At 38.1% G+C, this 16,952-nt stretch overlaps 2 protein-coding genes across 10 annotated transcripts in view; both read left to right on the top strand.

Moving 5' to 3' along the window:
• LOC118742468 (epidermal growth factor receptor substrate 15-like 1) overlaps positions 1–16,952 on the top strand; it is a gene marked incomplete at its 3' end in the record, with an annotated part of 38,769 nt that overhangs the window by 19,117 nt on the left and 2,700 nt on the right.
• Positions 66–2,287, top strand: LOC118742470 (G protein pathway suppressor 2). The gene is made up of 6 exons (XM_036474575.1): positions 66–231; positions 290–618; positions 686–776; positions 1,147–1,197; positions 1,365–1,828; positions 1,909–2,287. The coding sequence occupies exons 1-6, from the start codon at positions 66–68 to the stop codon at positions 2,062–2,064; spliced, it is 1,257 nt and encodes a 418-aa protein (XP_036330468.1). The 3' UTR covers positions 2,065–2,287.

Genomic DNA, 16,952 nt, shown 5'->3' with positions numbered 1-16,952 from the left:
GATTTTTATGAATATCTTTAAAAATAGGTTTATTCAGTAAATATACTCGGAAAAAGGAGGAAAAGATGACGGAGAAGAAATTCAATTCCAAAATCCCATCTGCCTCAGCCTCCACAGTTAATAATAGCAATAGTAATAACAATACAGCTGCTGCGAAGGCAGAGCGGGATGAACGCCTTCGGTCAGCTTTGAAGGAGTTTGTTCTTAAGGAACGCCAACGAAAAAAAGAAGGTAAGTGCCTTGGGATATCCTATATAATCTTCTCATCTATTCATTTTCCTCAATCCAGAATTTGATGCTAAGGAAGAGGAAGAGCGTTTGCGCAAAGAACGTGAACAACAAGATCATCAGAATGATGTTTCGCTTGAAGATACACGAGGCAAAATTGCCAAATTGGATAAACAAATCAAAGATTTGCACAATCAAAAACAACAATTATTTTTACAATTAAAGAAAGTATTAAATGAAGATGAGAATCGTAAAAAGCAACAAAAGGATAATGAAATGTTTGCATTGCAAGCATTGCAGGCGCAGCAAGTTAATGTTGCTCCGCCGCCACCACAGGTTTTCATACCACCCGTTAGAATGCAGCACCACCAAATACCTATTATTCCCAAGGTATACCTATAAAATTGGCAAACAGTTGTATTTTACGTAAGTAATTTTAATAATCCTTTCCTTGCAGCCTGTCGCAAATCAGCCTGTTAAACGCACTCGTAGTCCGTCGCCACCTACACATCAGGGTTATTATAAAAACACAAACTATACGCAACCGAGTAAGTTGAAATGCATTATATCGTTCCCGCGACAGTCGGGTCTACGTAACCGGAACGACCCAGATTTATATCTGACCAAGGACTGTCACTCCAGCCATCGGCGTAGCCAGAATGAAATTTAGGGGGGGGGGCTCGACACTATTAAGCAACAACAACAACAACTCCAGCAACACTCCACAAAAACTCTGAGGAACTTGTATGCTGCTACAACAACAACTACAAATGCATTGCATATTAAGTTTTTCTAGTTTTAAATGTTTAGGACCTTTATTGAATCAAAGATTTTAAGGATTTATCAGAAATATGCCTAGTATTTGTTTTGTTTGGAGAAATGGTATATAATTTTGTATTGCTTATTTTTTATTTTTAGAACATGATGATGGACGTCGTGGCGCTGAATATCCCAGAGTGGCCTGGAATAGTAAGATTATTTGGCAGGTTCTGCGATTCATTTCCGAGCGAATTCCAACCCCCTTTCAATTTGAAATCAAAGGGACTGGATTATCTCGGATGTGAATTGCAAAACCTGTCTCCAACCTATATCCGAAATTCACATTTAATTAAAAAAAAATACATATCACTTCTTAGAGCCCCCTCCTACGCAATATCAAGGCCCCGGTGCGCTCTTCTATCCCGCTACAGGCAATGCACCTCAACCACAGCCGGATGGTCGTGGTCCAGCTATTATTTATCCATACGGCTTGCCACTAAGACAGGGATTCCATTTGGATTTGCAGCCCACATCTTCAGTACCTGTTTCAAAATCAGATCAGGCACCATCAAAACCCACACAAGTGTATCATATTAGTTTAGACGCACCAGCAATTTCGCAATCAGGACCAGTGTCATCTGTGCCTCCAGGCGTTCAGACACAAAAACCACAAGTTACAATGGAGAAAATAAGTGATCGTTATCATCCTGATGTAAAGCACGATGTACCGCCGGGACACGGGCCGCCACATCAGCTGCCAGAAGGAGTTGTCTATACACCGATGATGCCTGGAATGTCGTTACATCCAAATATAATGCAGATTAGCTCTAATCCCGGCCAGGTCAGTGTGAGCGCGCGTAGTATATATTATGGTTATGTTATAACAGTATGTATTAATAAAATATTTATATTTTGGTTTAGAATCCCAAATCTGCTCCGAGCATTACTCAAGGTTATGCTACTAGCCGAAATACTGCTGCCGCGCATGAGCACCTGGCGCGTCAACCGCAGATAATGCAGGGACAACCAGGTCAACCAACACAGCAACAGATGAATTATAGTCGGCGCATGTACTAAATGAGGAATAATGCTATAAATTTAAGTGAAGCTTAGTTGTAGAAATTTTTGCATTATCCAATGGATCCTTTGGGTCTCAAATTAAATAAAAATTAAAAATAGATACAACAAACATCGATAAAATGTTTATATGTTATCGAGAATATCAAATATGATAAGATTATGATACTAAATAAACTTTTTGGAAGCGTTTGAATGCGAGAAAAATCGTTCAATAAAGAAAAGCAAGTTGATCATAATTATGATAACTTAAGCTAACTGTTGTTGTTGTTGTAGCGGCTACAACAACCCCGCCCAGATCGGTTGATATCTCAGTCGTTGTCGTCGAGTTCCACTAACGGCAGCCCCAAGAAGCGTGCAGCCTCTATGGGGTCAGTCCATAGGGACGACGCCGTTAGGGCTGTGGGGTTTTGCGAAGAGATGTTTCGAGTCGTGAGGGGTCTCTCCGCATGCCGGACATTCGTTCGGCACATCCGCATTTAACCTATACAGGTAGGAATTTAGCCTGCTGCAGTAGCCAGAGCGAAGTTGGGCTATTGTCGTTCTGGTCTCCCGAGGCAGATGGAGCTCCGTCATGTCAATGTCCGGTGTTTGTGTGCCTAGAACGGCATTCACAGGTCTTGAGTCTACATAACTCGAGACTGCGTCCCTGTGAATGCCGTTCAGGGCCTGTCTATGAGCTGACGGGTCCAGAGGTTGCTTAATGAACCTCTGGACTTCGTCCGTCAGTTCATATAGATGCCTCCTGACGTGCCTCGGCGAGGGCTCCTCTGCAAGCAGCTGTCTATTTGGGTGGCCACATCTGTGGCTCCCAACAAGAAACTGCTTGCAGAGCATCGTGTTGTGCTCCCTAATTGGGAGCATTTTTGCCTCGTCGTGGAGGTGGTGTTCTGTTGTCATCAGGAGGCATCCTGTCGCTGTCCTGAGTGCTGTATTTTGTACCGTCTGTAGCTTCGTCCACTGCGTCCTACTAGTCCCCGGCGACCACACTGGTGCTGCGTAGTTTACAACCGGCCGGCCTATAGCCTTGTATGTTGCCAGCAACGTTTCTTTTTTCTTTGCCCCAAGTACTGCTGGCTAGCGACTTGAGGACCTTGTTGTGGCTCTGTAATTTATTGACAATAGCCGTTGTGTGCGCAGAGAAGGAGAGCAGGCTGTCGAATGTTACTCCGAGTATTTTAGGGTTATTCACCGTCGGAATTGGTGTGTCATCGGCGTGAATTCCTAGCGGTAGCCTGACCTCCTTCTTCCAGGTTGTGAACAGGATCGCAGAGGAGTTCGTAGGGGAGAGGGCTAGACACTTTGCAGTGAAAAAGCTAGAAAGGTCAGAGAGATATCCGTTTACTTTCGAACACAAGTCATCAATTCCATTCCCAGTCGCCATGATCGAGCAATCGTCGGCGTAAGAGACAATCGAGACTCCCTCTGGTGGTTGAGGGAGCTTTGAAATGTAAAAGTTAAACAGTAGTGGGGAAAGGACCCCACCCTGTGGAACCCCCTGTTTTATTTTTCTAAGTTTGCTCGATTTGTCTCTAAATATTACCGACGAGTGTCGACCACTCAGATAATTTGCCTACCACCGTTTGAGCCTCTGTGGGAGAGAGGAAGCCTCTATATCTTCTAGTAGCGTGGAATGGCTGACAGTGTCAAAAGCCTTTGACAGGTCCAACGCTACTAGAATCGTTCTCTTACAGGGACGTTTACAGTTAAGGCCACGAGTTATGTGAGTGTTTATGGCGTTAAGTGCTGTTGTTGTACTGTGCACTTTACGGAAGCCATGCTGATGCTTCGCTAGGGTCAAGTGGTTTGTGAAGTACGGGAGTAGCAAGGCCTCGAGTGTCTTCGCTACCGGGGAAAGGAGTGTTATCGGACGATAAGAATCTCCTATGTTGGCGGGTTTCCCCGGTTTGAGCAGTGGGACCACTCTCCCCACCTTCCAGATGTCTGGGATGATGAGTGGCCATGGACAAGTTGAGGACCTCTGTTAGGTACGCTACCCTCGCAGGACCCAAATTTTTCAGCATCAGCATGCATATTCCGTCGGGACCCATGGCTTTGGAGGCTTTCGCCTTCCCGATGGCCACCTGAACTTCACCGCAAGTGAAAGCAAGGGGGGCACAAGTTGTTGGCAGTTTGTGCAGCCTTCTGGTCACTCGACGCTTGGATTTGTCCACCGGAGGATGCAGTATGAACTGCCGGCTAAAATAGCTCGCGCATCGCTCCGGGTCCGACGAAGCATGGTCGCCGAAGGAAATTTCGACTCTGTCGTCGTGCTTCGTCGGATTGGACAGTGACCTCTCGGTTGACCAAAGCTTACTCACACCAGAGGCGAAGTTACAGGTCTTCAGATGATCCTCCCACTTCTTCCGCTTATGTACGTTTACTAGTTGCCGAATCTCCGCGTTGAGATCCCTAATACGGGGATCTCCGGGATCGGCCTGACGAAGGCTGTCGCGCTCATCGGCTAGAACAGCCGCTTCGGCAGGGAAGTTTGGATGTGGGTCCGTTTTACATCCTGCCGGTATGAAGCGAGCTGCAGCAGCAGTGACAGCCCTGCGGAACTTACGTTCACCGAGATGGATGTCGGTTGTTGTGGGAAGCGCAGTGAAGGTGTTTTCAGTAAACTCCGCGTAACCTTTCCAATCAGCTCTAGAGAAGTTGATATAGGTCCGGTGTTTAGCGGAGGCAAAGTCGGTTGGTTTATCTATCGAGATGACTATGGGTAGATGGTCTGATGCTAAAGTCAACATAGGTCGCCATGTTATGCTGTTTATCAGACCAGCGCTGACTATGGTGATGTCTGGCGAGCTGCTGCAGTTACCCATAATCCTGGTGGGTGCGTCGTTGTTCATTGTGCAGAATGTTGAATCGTCTATCTGCTCAGCCAATTCTGTTCCCCTACGATCGTTTGACAGGCTTGAATGCCAAAGATCGTGATGCGCATTAAAGTCACCTACTACCATACGGTTTTCACCTCTGAGGAGCGCACCTATATCAGGGTGATATCCTGCCGGGCAGCAGGTGACAGGGGTTATGTATATGTTAAATATTTCGAGCTCAACATCGACTTACCGGATAGCAATGCCCTGACATTCTAGGGTGGTATCCCTGCGGTCGATGTCTGCTTCGATAAGACGATACTGCACGGTGTGGTGCGTGATGAACGTTAAGCCACCACCATTATCTCGCTCGCGATCTCGACGGTGCACGTTGTACTCGGCACAATTCAACAATGTTGAATTGTTGTGCAACTTCGTCTCTTGGACCGCAGCTATCAATATACCATGCCGACACCTAAAGATGGTTATCTCCTCAATCTTGCTCTGTAGCCCGTTACATCAACATCAAGGCGCACGCCACAAGTCGGAGGAGAAGCTCGGCCAAACACTAACATATGTGTAAGCGCCAATCTATTATTATTATTATTATAAGTTAACTGTTTCCGATGTTCCACTGGAAATACTGTTAAGCAAGACTAGATCGTTTGAGCAAGATTACAGATATCCGTCAGCCTTCAACTCAAGTGAACTCAAACCCAAAGGGTAAATAATAAAATTTTATCAATACAAATAAGTATATTACAATTTGTACAGAGCGACTTAAACTCGTTCATCATTTAACACCCACATTTTAAACAAATCTGTGTTCGTATGGAAAAGTAGCTTATGTCGAAAGGCTGGCTTTAGTATAATGCGGCAATCCCTTTATTTTTTAAACGGCAAGGAATTTGTTGATGAGAGTTAATAAGAATATTGACTTGCTAGTATCGGAACTGTTTATTCTACGTTTATTTGACAAAAGTTGTTCAACGGCTTAGCGCCAGTGAGTCATTCGCAATCGTATGCTGCGAATGCCGATTTATACTAAAGCCAGCCTTTTGACATAAGCTACTTTTCCATATGAACACAGAAATAATACATTAACATATTGAACTTTCCTTGACACTGAGACGATAAATTGTTTAAAAGCAGCTACAGTCGTTTAAGTATTGTGCTATTATTATGAACATACACATATGCATACGTTGACATACGTCATTAAAGATGATTCACGCGATACATGTATGTATGTATAAAAACTGCAGTACAGACCTTTTACTAAATATGTGCAGTGTAGTATACATGATAAAAACATTACAAGGTAAAATCATTGAGAGGCAGTCTGACGTTTGCCAACAATATAATTTTAAAATTAGAGCTCAGGCTCACACACACATTCTCTCTTCTAATTTCAAACAACAACAATTGTGAACAATTTCATTTTTTTATTTTCAATTTTATATGATTTTAAAATGTTTGCAAACGTCAGAAAAAAATCATGGCCGACGAATTGAGAGAATGGTTTTACCTTCTAATGTTTTTATCATGGTAGTATATACTTCCATTTCGATCATTCCAAATTGCCCTAAATGGCAGCTAAATGCGTAATGAAAACAAGTAATTTTTAAGCGAAAAAACCCGCCTTCGATTCTCATATAAAAATTTAAGAATATCGTGAATTTCTTCATGATCCAATGATTGGATTGAAACAAAAATAGTATGGGACCACCTGTGAGGTAACACCTTTCCTTAAAAAAAAAAAAAAGAATTATAGAAATCGGATAACGTGACCCAAAGTTATGCGGTAATACTACGTTCAAATTGACGAGCTAAACATGTTAAATGGGCTTGAACCGGTTAAATGAACAAAACATGTTCATAAACAAGTTAAATCGCATGCAAATGTTGGAAAATTGAACCATTTAAATCATTTAACTCGTTTGAAAACCAGTTCAGTAGTGCGATTCACTAACTTTTAACAAGGCTACTTGACACGGTGCAGCGAACAAAGATGGCGCCGTCAGTGGTACCGCTACTTTGGTTTTGCCGTTTTTGACAGTTGTGGTAACTAGTAAATAAACCTTTGTTTACAAATCAGCGGTAAATAGAAATTTCAGTTATAAGTGAATTATAAGTTTAAATTGTGTTAATTTGCAATTTGTGATTTTTGAGTTGAAGACTGCAAAAACTAATAAAATGAAGTGCCGTGTGTTAAATTACGAAAGCCGTGAAGATGCAAGATGCGTAGATGCAAGTGTAGCGCTGCCACGAATCGCTCCATTTTGCAAGAATGATAGAATACAAGATTGCGCCGTCCTGGCCGTTGACATTTGTGTACCACAAGTAAACAAAGAATAGACAAAAGTAGAACGAGTTGAAACTGTCAAAACAGTTCACGTGTTTTAATTTTGATTAATGCGAAAATATTGCATTTTTCATCTAATCTATTGGAGAATAGTGAACGTTTTAGTGCACTCCATGCTTTGCAATTAAGGCTGCTGCAGCAAACTGCAGCAGCATCTCTGCGGGATTTATTAGTTAACTTGGTAAAGGAGGCTGCTTGGAGCAGAAGCGATATGACTCTGATAAAATGCAGTCAATATAATAATAAAAAAACATTTCGGGAACGGCATTGCCGCGCTATATATACACAAAATGCAGCGATTCGTCGCAGCGCTACACTTGCATCTACGCATAATGAGATGGGGCACCATGGTGCACTTCATGGAAGGACAACAGCGCATGCATATGAAGCTGGTATCCAAATTGAATGGCTTATCTTGCCTGTAGAATTCCACCCACTTTCTCGCCACGGCATCGTTGCGAGGAAAGGAAAAAAACTGAATTTCGAGGCACTACCTTCACGGCTGTCGCAATTTAATACACGGCACTTCATTTTATCAGTTTTTACACACTCTTCAACTGAAAAATCACTAACAAATTGCAAATTAACACGATTTAAACCGATTTTTCACTAATAAGTCAAATTTCTCTATGCCACTGATTTGTAAACAAAAGTTTATTTACGAGTTACCACAACTGTCAAAATCGGCAAAACCAAAGTAGCGGTACCTCTGACGGCGCCACCTTTGTTTCGCTACAGCGTGTCCATTTTGTGTATATATGTAGGGCGCGGCAAAGCCGTTCCCGAAATGTTTATATTGACAGCATTTCATCACAATGATTTCGCTTCTGCTCCAACCAGCCTCTTTTAGCAAGTTAACTAAGCAATCCCGCTGAGATGCGCCGCAGTTTGCTCCAGCAACCTTAATTGCAAAGCAATGGAGTGCACTTAAACGTTTGCTGCAGCAGCCTCAAATGCAAAGCGATGGAGTGCACTAAAATGTTCACTATTCTCTAATAGATTAGGTGCAAAATACAATATTTTCGCATTTAGCAAAATTAAAATTTTAATAGATAAATGTACCCACTTTTTCTTTTTGTTAAACATGGTAATACCTACCATGTTTGTTTACCATGTGACCTTGCGCGTTATTTTTTATACCCGAGCGCACTTGTGCACAAGGCTATTATAACTTTGGTCACATAACGGTTGTTTGTAACAGGTAAAACGAATCGAGATAGATATAGATAAATGTATACATAAGTGATCAGAATAAAAAGAGAAATCGATTAAGCGGTGACTGTCTTAACGAAACTTTGTATGCGCACTTCTTTCGGGTGCAGGATGGATGGTATTGAAAATGGGCAAAATCGGACAATAACCACGCCTATCTCCCATATAACGGTAATTTGGAGAAATACGAAGTCTTCGATAAATCAGTAAATATTAAAGCTAATTTATTCAAAATTTATGCTTGCGACAATCCTTTACCAAGAAATACGTTCATGATAAAATTTTGGAAAACCATCGTCCCGATCAGACACACTTGCTGTGCCAAACGATGCTAGTCTTTCCAAGTGGACCACCTTCATCTTGGTTCTCGGTCTCCCAGCTATCTGGATTCGATGCACTGTGTCCTTCAGACGCTTGTCAATCCCATACGCACCTTTCCAGTTACGATGTTGTTCGGAGGTGAAGCCTTTCTTCGGCTGCGGCATGTGCAACAACACCAAATCGCCTTCCTGTAGCTCTTCTCGGCTCGATGCGCTTATCTCCGGTGGTGCACCATCTCACATGGTCGTGCTTCTGCCGACCACTGGTGGTGACCAGACCATGTCTCCTCTCGTGGGCACCCTTTTTGTCAGATCTATGCCGCATCCTCTGTCCATGACACCCAGGCTCCTGCCTTCGTGCTGCACTACCTTTAGCACATCTTGCTAAATCCGGTTCCTCACGCTGAAACTTGCCCAGGGTTTCGCATCTCGCTCCTTCGCCGGCGTCAACATCATTGACCGGACATATATTACCTCATCCTTGGCTTCCGGCTTAACTGCTCGCCTTTGCCGACCACCTTTTTCGGGACACTTCAAATCGCGCCTACTGCTTCCACAGTCGCTTCCATTTCCGGCCACCGGCGTATCACCATTGCAACGTGGTTCAGTGGCTTTCCTCCTACCGGAACACTGCCTGGCTCGCGATGACCACTTCCTTGTTGCCTCTTCTTCACTGAGCTGGCGGAACCGTCACGCTTTTCCTGTATCGGTGAACCACTTCCTTCTCCTGACGAAACTATTTCGTCTCCATCACTGTCAACCTCTGCCCAACTAACCACTTCCACTGCTCTTCAAGCTTCGCTGATGTCTGCTCCACATCATCCGATGAACCAACAACCTCTTAGGGCGTTCTTGAAAAATTTTGTATTTTCGAATCGGCTGCCGCATCATGGATTCTATGATTTATTTATACCTATAGGTGTAGCTTTATCAAAATGCAGAATTGTTGAGTACTTTATACTTAAATTTAAACAAGAACATTTTTTGTGCACAGTGTCTCATCCGTGACGGTGGAATCGCCCTAGTATGTATAACAGTGTATGTATAATATCACCAAAGAACGTAAATCTAGATTTACGTTCTTTGATATCACCTTGTAAATCGAAACAAAAAAAAATTAATTTTTGATCTATTGTGGGAGCGGCCAACAAATAATAAATAACCGGTTGTCTGAGCTGTTCCAGAGCCACACTAACATCAACCAATTACAAACACGTTATTTGTAAGCACACTAGAAAACAACCCGACAGCTTTTGTTCATGCATACATACATACAAATTTACATACATTTTTATATACTGGCGCTTTGGCGCGCTTTTCTACTGCGAATACATTTTCCAGCACCAATTGGCCATAAGTAAATAAATATATCTGCATTATATGGGCATATGTAGTTATGTAAGTAAGTGTAATAGACGCTTTTTGTATATGCACATACATATGTACATAAATTTGTTTTTATTGTATACAATCAACAGCCAACAACAAATATATACATAGCTGCTAAATGAATAATAATTCCGCTTACGACCGATGCGAGACAGGTAAAATGATCACAACAAAAGCGAAAACGCAATCAATGCACTGAGCTTAAAAACAACTACAGATGTTGTTGTTTGCACGACATACATAAATAATTATGTCATTGCTTTGTGGATTTAAGCGTTGTAAACAAATGTGAATGGGCGCCAAAGTCAAAAAAGCCAAAAAGTTTTATTTGTGTGGGCGTGGCAGCGGATTTTAGTATGCTTTGCACTTGCACTTGTGGACTTGAGTGTTCGCCTTCGCACCTTCACTAATTTATTTCTACTTGATGCTATTTAAAGTAATCGTGTTCTTTTTTTTAATTTAGAAGTATACTATGTATATTATTTTGCTGACTAACTGAATAACTTAAATACATATTTTGTTTTTCCCTATAAAAAATATTTTTCAGCATATGCTCTAACTTTAAGTGAAATCGAAAGAAATGTCTCAGTTTAATAAAATATTTTGCTTGGTATATGTATAAATATGTACATACATATTAACGTACATATTCATATAAGAGATTAAAAAATAAAAATGATTGGTATTGGTAACCTTCACATCTTGGCTCTCATTTCTGATAAATGAAGTGTCCAATTAAAAAAAAAAAATAAATAAATAAAACGCGCTATCAATTCGGCTGGTATGTCCGAAAAATTTATTTCAAATCTATTTACTCATTTTCACTGCAAGTTTTAGCGTCGGAAGAAAGATCCGGGGTAGGAGAACTTTGTGGGCTTTTTGTGCACTTTTTGGGCAGACTGATTTGATAGATCGTTCAGACTTTTCGTTTTGTTAGATAAATCATGGTAATATAATTCATGCTCTAGATTCAAGGAAAAATATAAAAAAAATCCTAGAATAAATATATAATATAAAATAATTAAAAAACAGTATCAAATATCATTAGCGCACACAAGGAGGGGGTTTTGGGGTTTTGTAATTAGCTAAAGCAAAAACGTATAAGAATTGTTGGCTAAGTTTTTGTATAACATACCCCCAAATAATCTTAAAATATTCTGAAATTTTCAAGATGTTTTCTTTTTAAGATATGAGTTTTAGAACTGCCAAATTACACACTCTTAATAAAGTTATGTTAAACAATTTTTATTAAATTTAAATACATTTTTAATTTTGAGTTTGTATTTTTTTTTTTTAATAACACCTTGAAAATTTCAGGATTTTTTAAGATCAGTTGGAGCGGGAAATTTTGAGATTTAAAATTTTGCATAACTCTAACTTTTTCGTTACTATTATTACCTTTTTCCTTTGGAAGAAGTTCGTTATATGATAAGAGAAAAGTTTTGACCAAAATTCAGCCAAATCAAAAATTATCGATTCCAACAATTTGTCGATTTGACATCGCTTGGTCGATTTGACATCGAAATCGTTCCGAAAATTTCGTCCAAAATGTTTACTGTATTTTGAAAAATCTCGCCCAAGTAGCACTAAAGTAAAATCCAAATAATAAATCAACTCTTTAAGTCTTTCTGAAGAAGTTTGACGTCATTACGAATATGAAATTATTTATTTGTATGTATGTGTATGCATATGTACTACACCTACAACAGCATCACTGTTAGAATACATAATTCAAATGCATTTAAAAATCATTTGAGAGAATTCCACGCCATTTAGAGTTAAGCCAAGTCGTAGTAAATAAAACAAAAAAGAAAATGAAAATAAATGTGTCCTTCACCCAGATCGCATAAAATCGAAGAGATCAGCGAATGGTACATTGACAGCGAAGCTTTTTGAACTTTACAGAATCATTACATGTATGCACAAGGTAATCGTATGTTTGTATGCGTATTGATATTCAGAAATATGAATATATGTGTGTATTTACTCCATACATATGTACATACATACAGTTGTGGCTACGAAAACCTTACCACGACCTTTTTTTAAATAAATGAGGTAGAATTTTGTAAAACTATATTCACATTAATGTGCTGTAATTACAGCATAAATTACTTTGTTTCGATTAAATTACTTCACATAAATCAAGTAAGCTCACATTTTGTTTCATAATTTCTTTAGCACGTGTGTGCATGAATGTGTGGTTTGTACTTGAATTCAAAAAAACATGGTTGCATAACTTTACCCATTTTTACGAATTTCCTTGACAGTGGGGTCTAAAATAAGTGAAAAACCTTTTTTTCTTCATTTGGTTCTCGGTTTATGACAAATCGTTTTATTTCTATTTAATTTATTGACAGATTTTACAAATTACAAATGAGCCGTAAATTACGATAATGTGAACAAACTTTAAATTAATAAGAAAATAATATTTTTTTTTGTATATATTATTCACACCCTATTAAACATAGTATCAATAAAAATTTAAAACTTTGTACAAAATGTAGAAAAATTCAAAAAATTTTCATCAAAATTTCAAATTTTTTAATCAAAATTTTTAGGAAATTTTCGGGTATTTAGTACAATAACTCATTAAATTTTAGTATAATAATGTTCAATTTTGAGTGGGCCGAAAATTCTCGGTTATTTTATTTCTAATTTTTTCCCCCGATGGTCGTTGTAGATTTTTCCATGTCACGTTTGCTCGATTTTTTTTTTGTATGGGAAAAAATTTTCAAATATAAAGCAAAGTTTAGTAATACTTCAAACTTGCACTTTATTGTACTAAGATGAAATCGGCTATTAAACTGCATGTCCGAAATTTTCCTAAACATTTTTAGTAAAAGGTTTGAAAGTTTGATGAATTTTTTAATTTTTGTAAACTTTTATTAATATAGTGTTTTTTCGCATTTATATTTCCAAAAAAGATTTTTATTTTGTATTTATTTACAAAATTCTATCCCATTTTCTTAAAGTCGTGATAAGGTTTACGTGGCCACAAGTGTATGTAGTAAATAGCCAGTGCTGAAAAGCTTACATACATTCATTTGTACAAAATTTGGTTTATGCTTGGCTTTGAAAGCGTAATTAAATAAACATACACAAACATACCTACTTTTATGTGCATAAATAGATCGAGATCTTTTGCTGGAAGAATGTCATACTTCGAAAAATCGAATTTGCGAGATAAACCGCAGTATAACAGTTTCCAAACATTGTATTGATACGTTTTGGAAGTCGGCCACATATACATAGCATATAGACATATATGTATGTATGTAGGTATTGTTCAGCATTTTGTCACCTGCAAAAATATTTTATTTTTAAAAGAATCGGCCCCTCAAAAAATAGCCCTGGTAAGTCCAACTCCAACTATGCTGACCAAGGTATTTTTGAGGGAAGGTGTTCCTTGGTATTTTTTGATAAAAAAATTACATCAACGTCGACGTTGACAACCGTAATAGGGCCAAATATTATATTGCCAGAAGCCAGAAGAATATACTGCGATCTTGAGCGTAATTTTTTATTCCATTTATTTATTTATTCTTAATTGAAGACACATTTGGAAAATCCGTCAAAACGATCTTACACGATACATATCCATGGTAATAGTGAGGTTTGTATACATGAGTGTGGAGTATAGGCGTGGAACCATAAGTCACATGTGAAGCACGATAAAGCTAAAAGTATGGCTCATAAGGATGCCTTAATTTAAATAGAACGAAAATAGTTTGTCTCCTTTAATTTATGCTGAACTGAATATTTGTATTACTGTTTTATATTTTGATTTGTTTACTCCGAACGACGTCGGTTGCTCTGCTAGTATGATCATACGTATTTGAACTGTGCTGACCGAAAGGAAACCCTACACAAATATGCATGCACATATGAATATACCCATGATACAAATATTTAAAGGTAAAACCGCTCGCTCAACTCTCTCGAAATGATTCAAATGTCAAATAAATTTAAAACCATGATACAAAAAACAAGGTAGTTCCATTGTCACTTTTTCGTCGCCATATTAACAACCTGACAATTAAGCAGATTGTGACATTTCGTGCTACCATACCCTATATCTAAAATCCTTCAAATTTTCTTATTAATTTTTTGTCGATTTAAAAATATTATGTTCTTACATGTACATTTTAAATTGTGTGAAAGCTGACAGTTTATAGAATTCAAAGGGTGGTTAAGTGGTTAAACCTTACCTAAGCCGATGTTAAAACTTGCGACGAAATTTCAGCTTATGCCTATGGGTCTTGGCAAGATGTAATCCCTGAAGGTTTGGCTTAAAATGGTTCTCGGGATACATCCTGTGATCATGTTACTTTCCAGAAGGTGTCGCGCCCGTTTTTCTGTACATATTTCCGTTAGAAAAATACCTCATCTCAATATAAATGTTTCCAGAGGTATCTATGCGCCACAAGAGATTTAGTTTACATATTTGGTTTATACCGCTAGCTCTTTTCAATGGCTACGAGATCGTTTTCATATACCCCCATTTTTCATAGGTTTGGGATTGATTTCAGTTACCTCTATTCCAAGTTCTACGGTGGCACGCCGCATTTTCCAATAAATCCCTATATATATCCATACAAAGTTCCAGGACTCTATCACAAATACTTCCTGAGATATGCACTATGAAGAATTCGATTCGTGTGGGAGGTTCCACACGCCCTTTAGATATCGGTTTTGTTTTAGCCTATAACCATTGATGGAAAATTTGTGTCCGAAATTTCAAAAAAATCGTGTGACTGCTCAAACGAAATGAACTAATAATTGCAAAAAATGAAATCAAACATCATAGTTGACCAAAAAAGAATATTAGACTTCATTCTCTCAACTTCTCAGAATGTAGTAAAGCTAAAAAATATATAATAAGATAGGATATATTAAAACAGCCTCCAAACATTTACTAAAGACGCCCCTGGATTACACAAATCAGTTTCATTAAAAATTTATTTTTATCTATTTATTTCATACTTCATTTGGGTGTTTCAAAATTTAATGTGAAAAGAACATGTGTTGCTGGAAAAATTTTACGGCCCAGTAAATTCCATTTGCTATTGCTCGAAATGTGTAGTTTCAGTGTCTGAATTACATCAGAATCATAGTATCCGATATATAAAACTACATTGTGAAATAATGAGATGACATGAGGACACTAAAAAAATTTTAAAATATGTTCACTAAAATTGCATTAATACTTAAATAAAGATTTGGCAATTTTTTATCGAATTTAATGTAAAATTTAAACGTTTTTAAGATAAGAGATTGATTATTTTTAAAGGTATATATTAATACAACTATATATGTAATACTCCTATATTGGCAGTAAGAGCTAGTACCGTCCGAAAACACTACAGTATAGATATATCAATAAACACGTGCGAAAGAAAAGGAACACATACGTTTATAAATAAACATGTATACAGCACATATACAAAAACGGCACTCAAGTACACAATACATTGACAAAAACGGAACTAGACTGTCTCGCTTTGATTTCGGAATGCTTACACATTGAGAAGTTAGCTTACTGCCAATATAGAAGTATTATATATATGAATACAACTCTTTTCTTTATAAACCCAAATTTGGGATATAAAATCTCCCACACCAAAAAACTTACAATTGGGTAACGCCGCTTCGAATTTTTTACAATTGAGCAATTGTCAAAAATCTGCTTTTTAATCAAAAAGTTGTTTACTGAAACTACCAAGGTGTATTAAACAAGGTGGTGTTGGGGCGACAGCTGAGTTTTTCGCCGTGGAGGCCAATACGTCAAAATTATGTGTTTGTTGTAACTCATACCAATGACAGTATGGACATCAGCGTATAATTTGTTAGTGTAATTTTTTACTTATATACGGCCAACACCACCTTGTTAAATACGCCTTGGAAACTACCTTCTTTTTTGTATCATGTTTAAAACAATCAAATGAAGTTTTATGATTTGAAAATTTATTTATTCAAATGTCGGAAAAAATTTAAAAATTTAGAGAAGAAAAATAAGATGCTGCTTTAAAGGCTGCCGTTGTGCTCTGCAAGCAAAGTAATATCAAGTTTTTTTAGTTACCGCAATTAGCGTATGAAGGAAAAAATGGATCGAGGTTTGTGGTGTTATGAAAAGGGATTTGCCAAATTGCCCCTATGTATGCTCGGCTCATATTTTTCCACATCACTTGACTTAATATATGCACAAGATATGTAGTTCTTTGGAACAGTACAGTGTCTTTAAGGTACAATATCTTTAAATGTATGTCAAAATCTTCGCTTTAACGTGCGGACAGAAGTTCCTTACACACAATTGCTTACATTTATTTATTTACATACATATGTTTGTATGTACATTCAAATTTTGTTGTCTCGACAGAAATATATTTATTTGGTTCGAGTAAAGATAAAAACAAACAAATGAAATTACGGCGAGAGAAAATTTCAAAAATGCTAGCAAACGTCAAAATTCCTAAAGTTGGATCTCAGCGATTGTACCTTATAAATATTTTTATCATGAATATATCTACATATGTACATATGTAATATGAAAATGCATTAGCGCGTCATTGTATCCGAATTATTTGGTTTTGAAGTATGTGAATTAATGAATTGAAAGGCTACACGTGATGACTCCCAATAAACACAAGAAAAAAAAATATTTCTCCAACCTTAGACAAATTCATAGTTCTCAAGTTGATATCCAACATCATTCTCCAACTCATCTCTAACCGACGCGCAGATACGTAAAAAGTAATAGAGAAACCAATTTTTAATTATCAA

This window comes from Rhagoletis pomonella, unplaced genomic scaffold (genome assembly GCF_013731165.1).
Source record: "Rhagoletis pomonella isolate Grant_MI unplaced genomic scaffold, Rhpom_1.0 Rhpom_scaffold_00007, whole genome shotgun sequence".
Classification (NCBI taxonomy): domain Eukaryota; kingdom Metazoa; phylum Arthropoda; class Insecta; order Diptera; family Tephritidae; genus Rhagoletis; species Rhagoletis pomonella.
The sequence above is the reverse complement of the archived record's forward strand: the minus strand, read 5'-3'. Positions and strand labels throughout refer to the sequence as shown.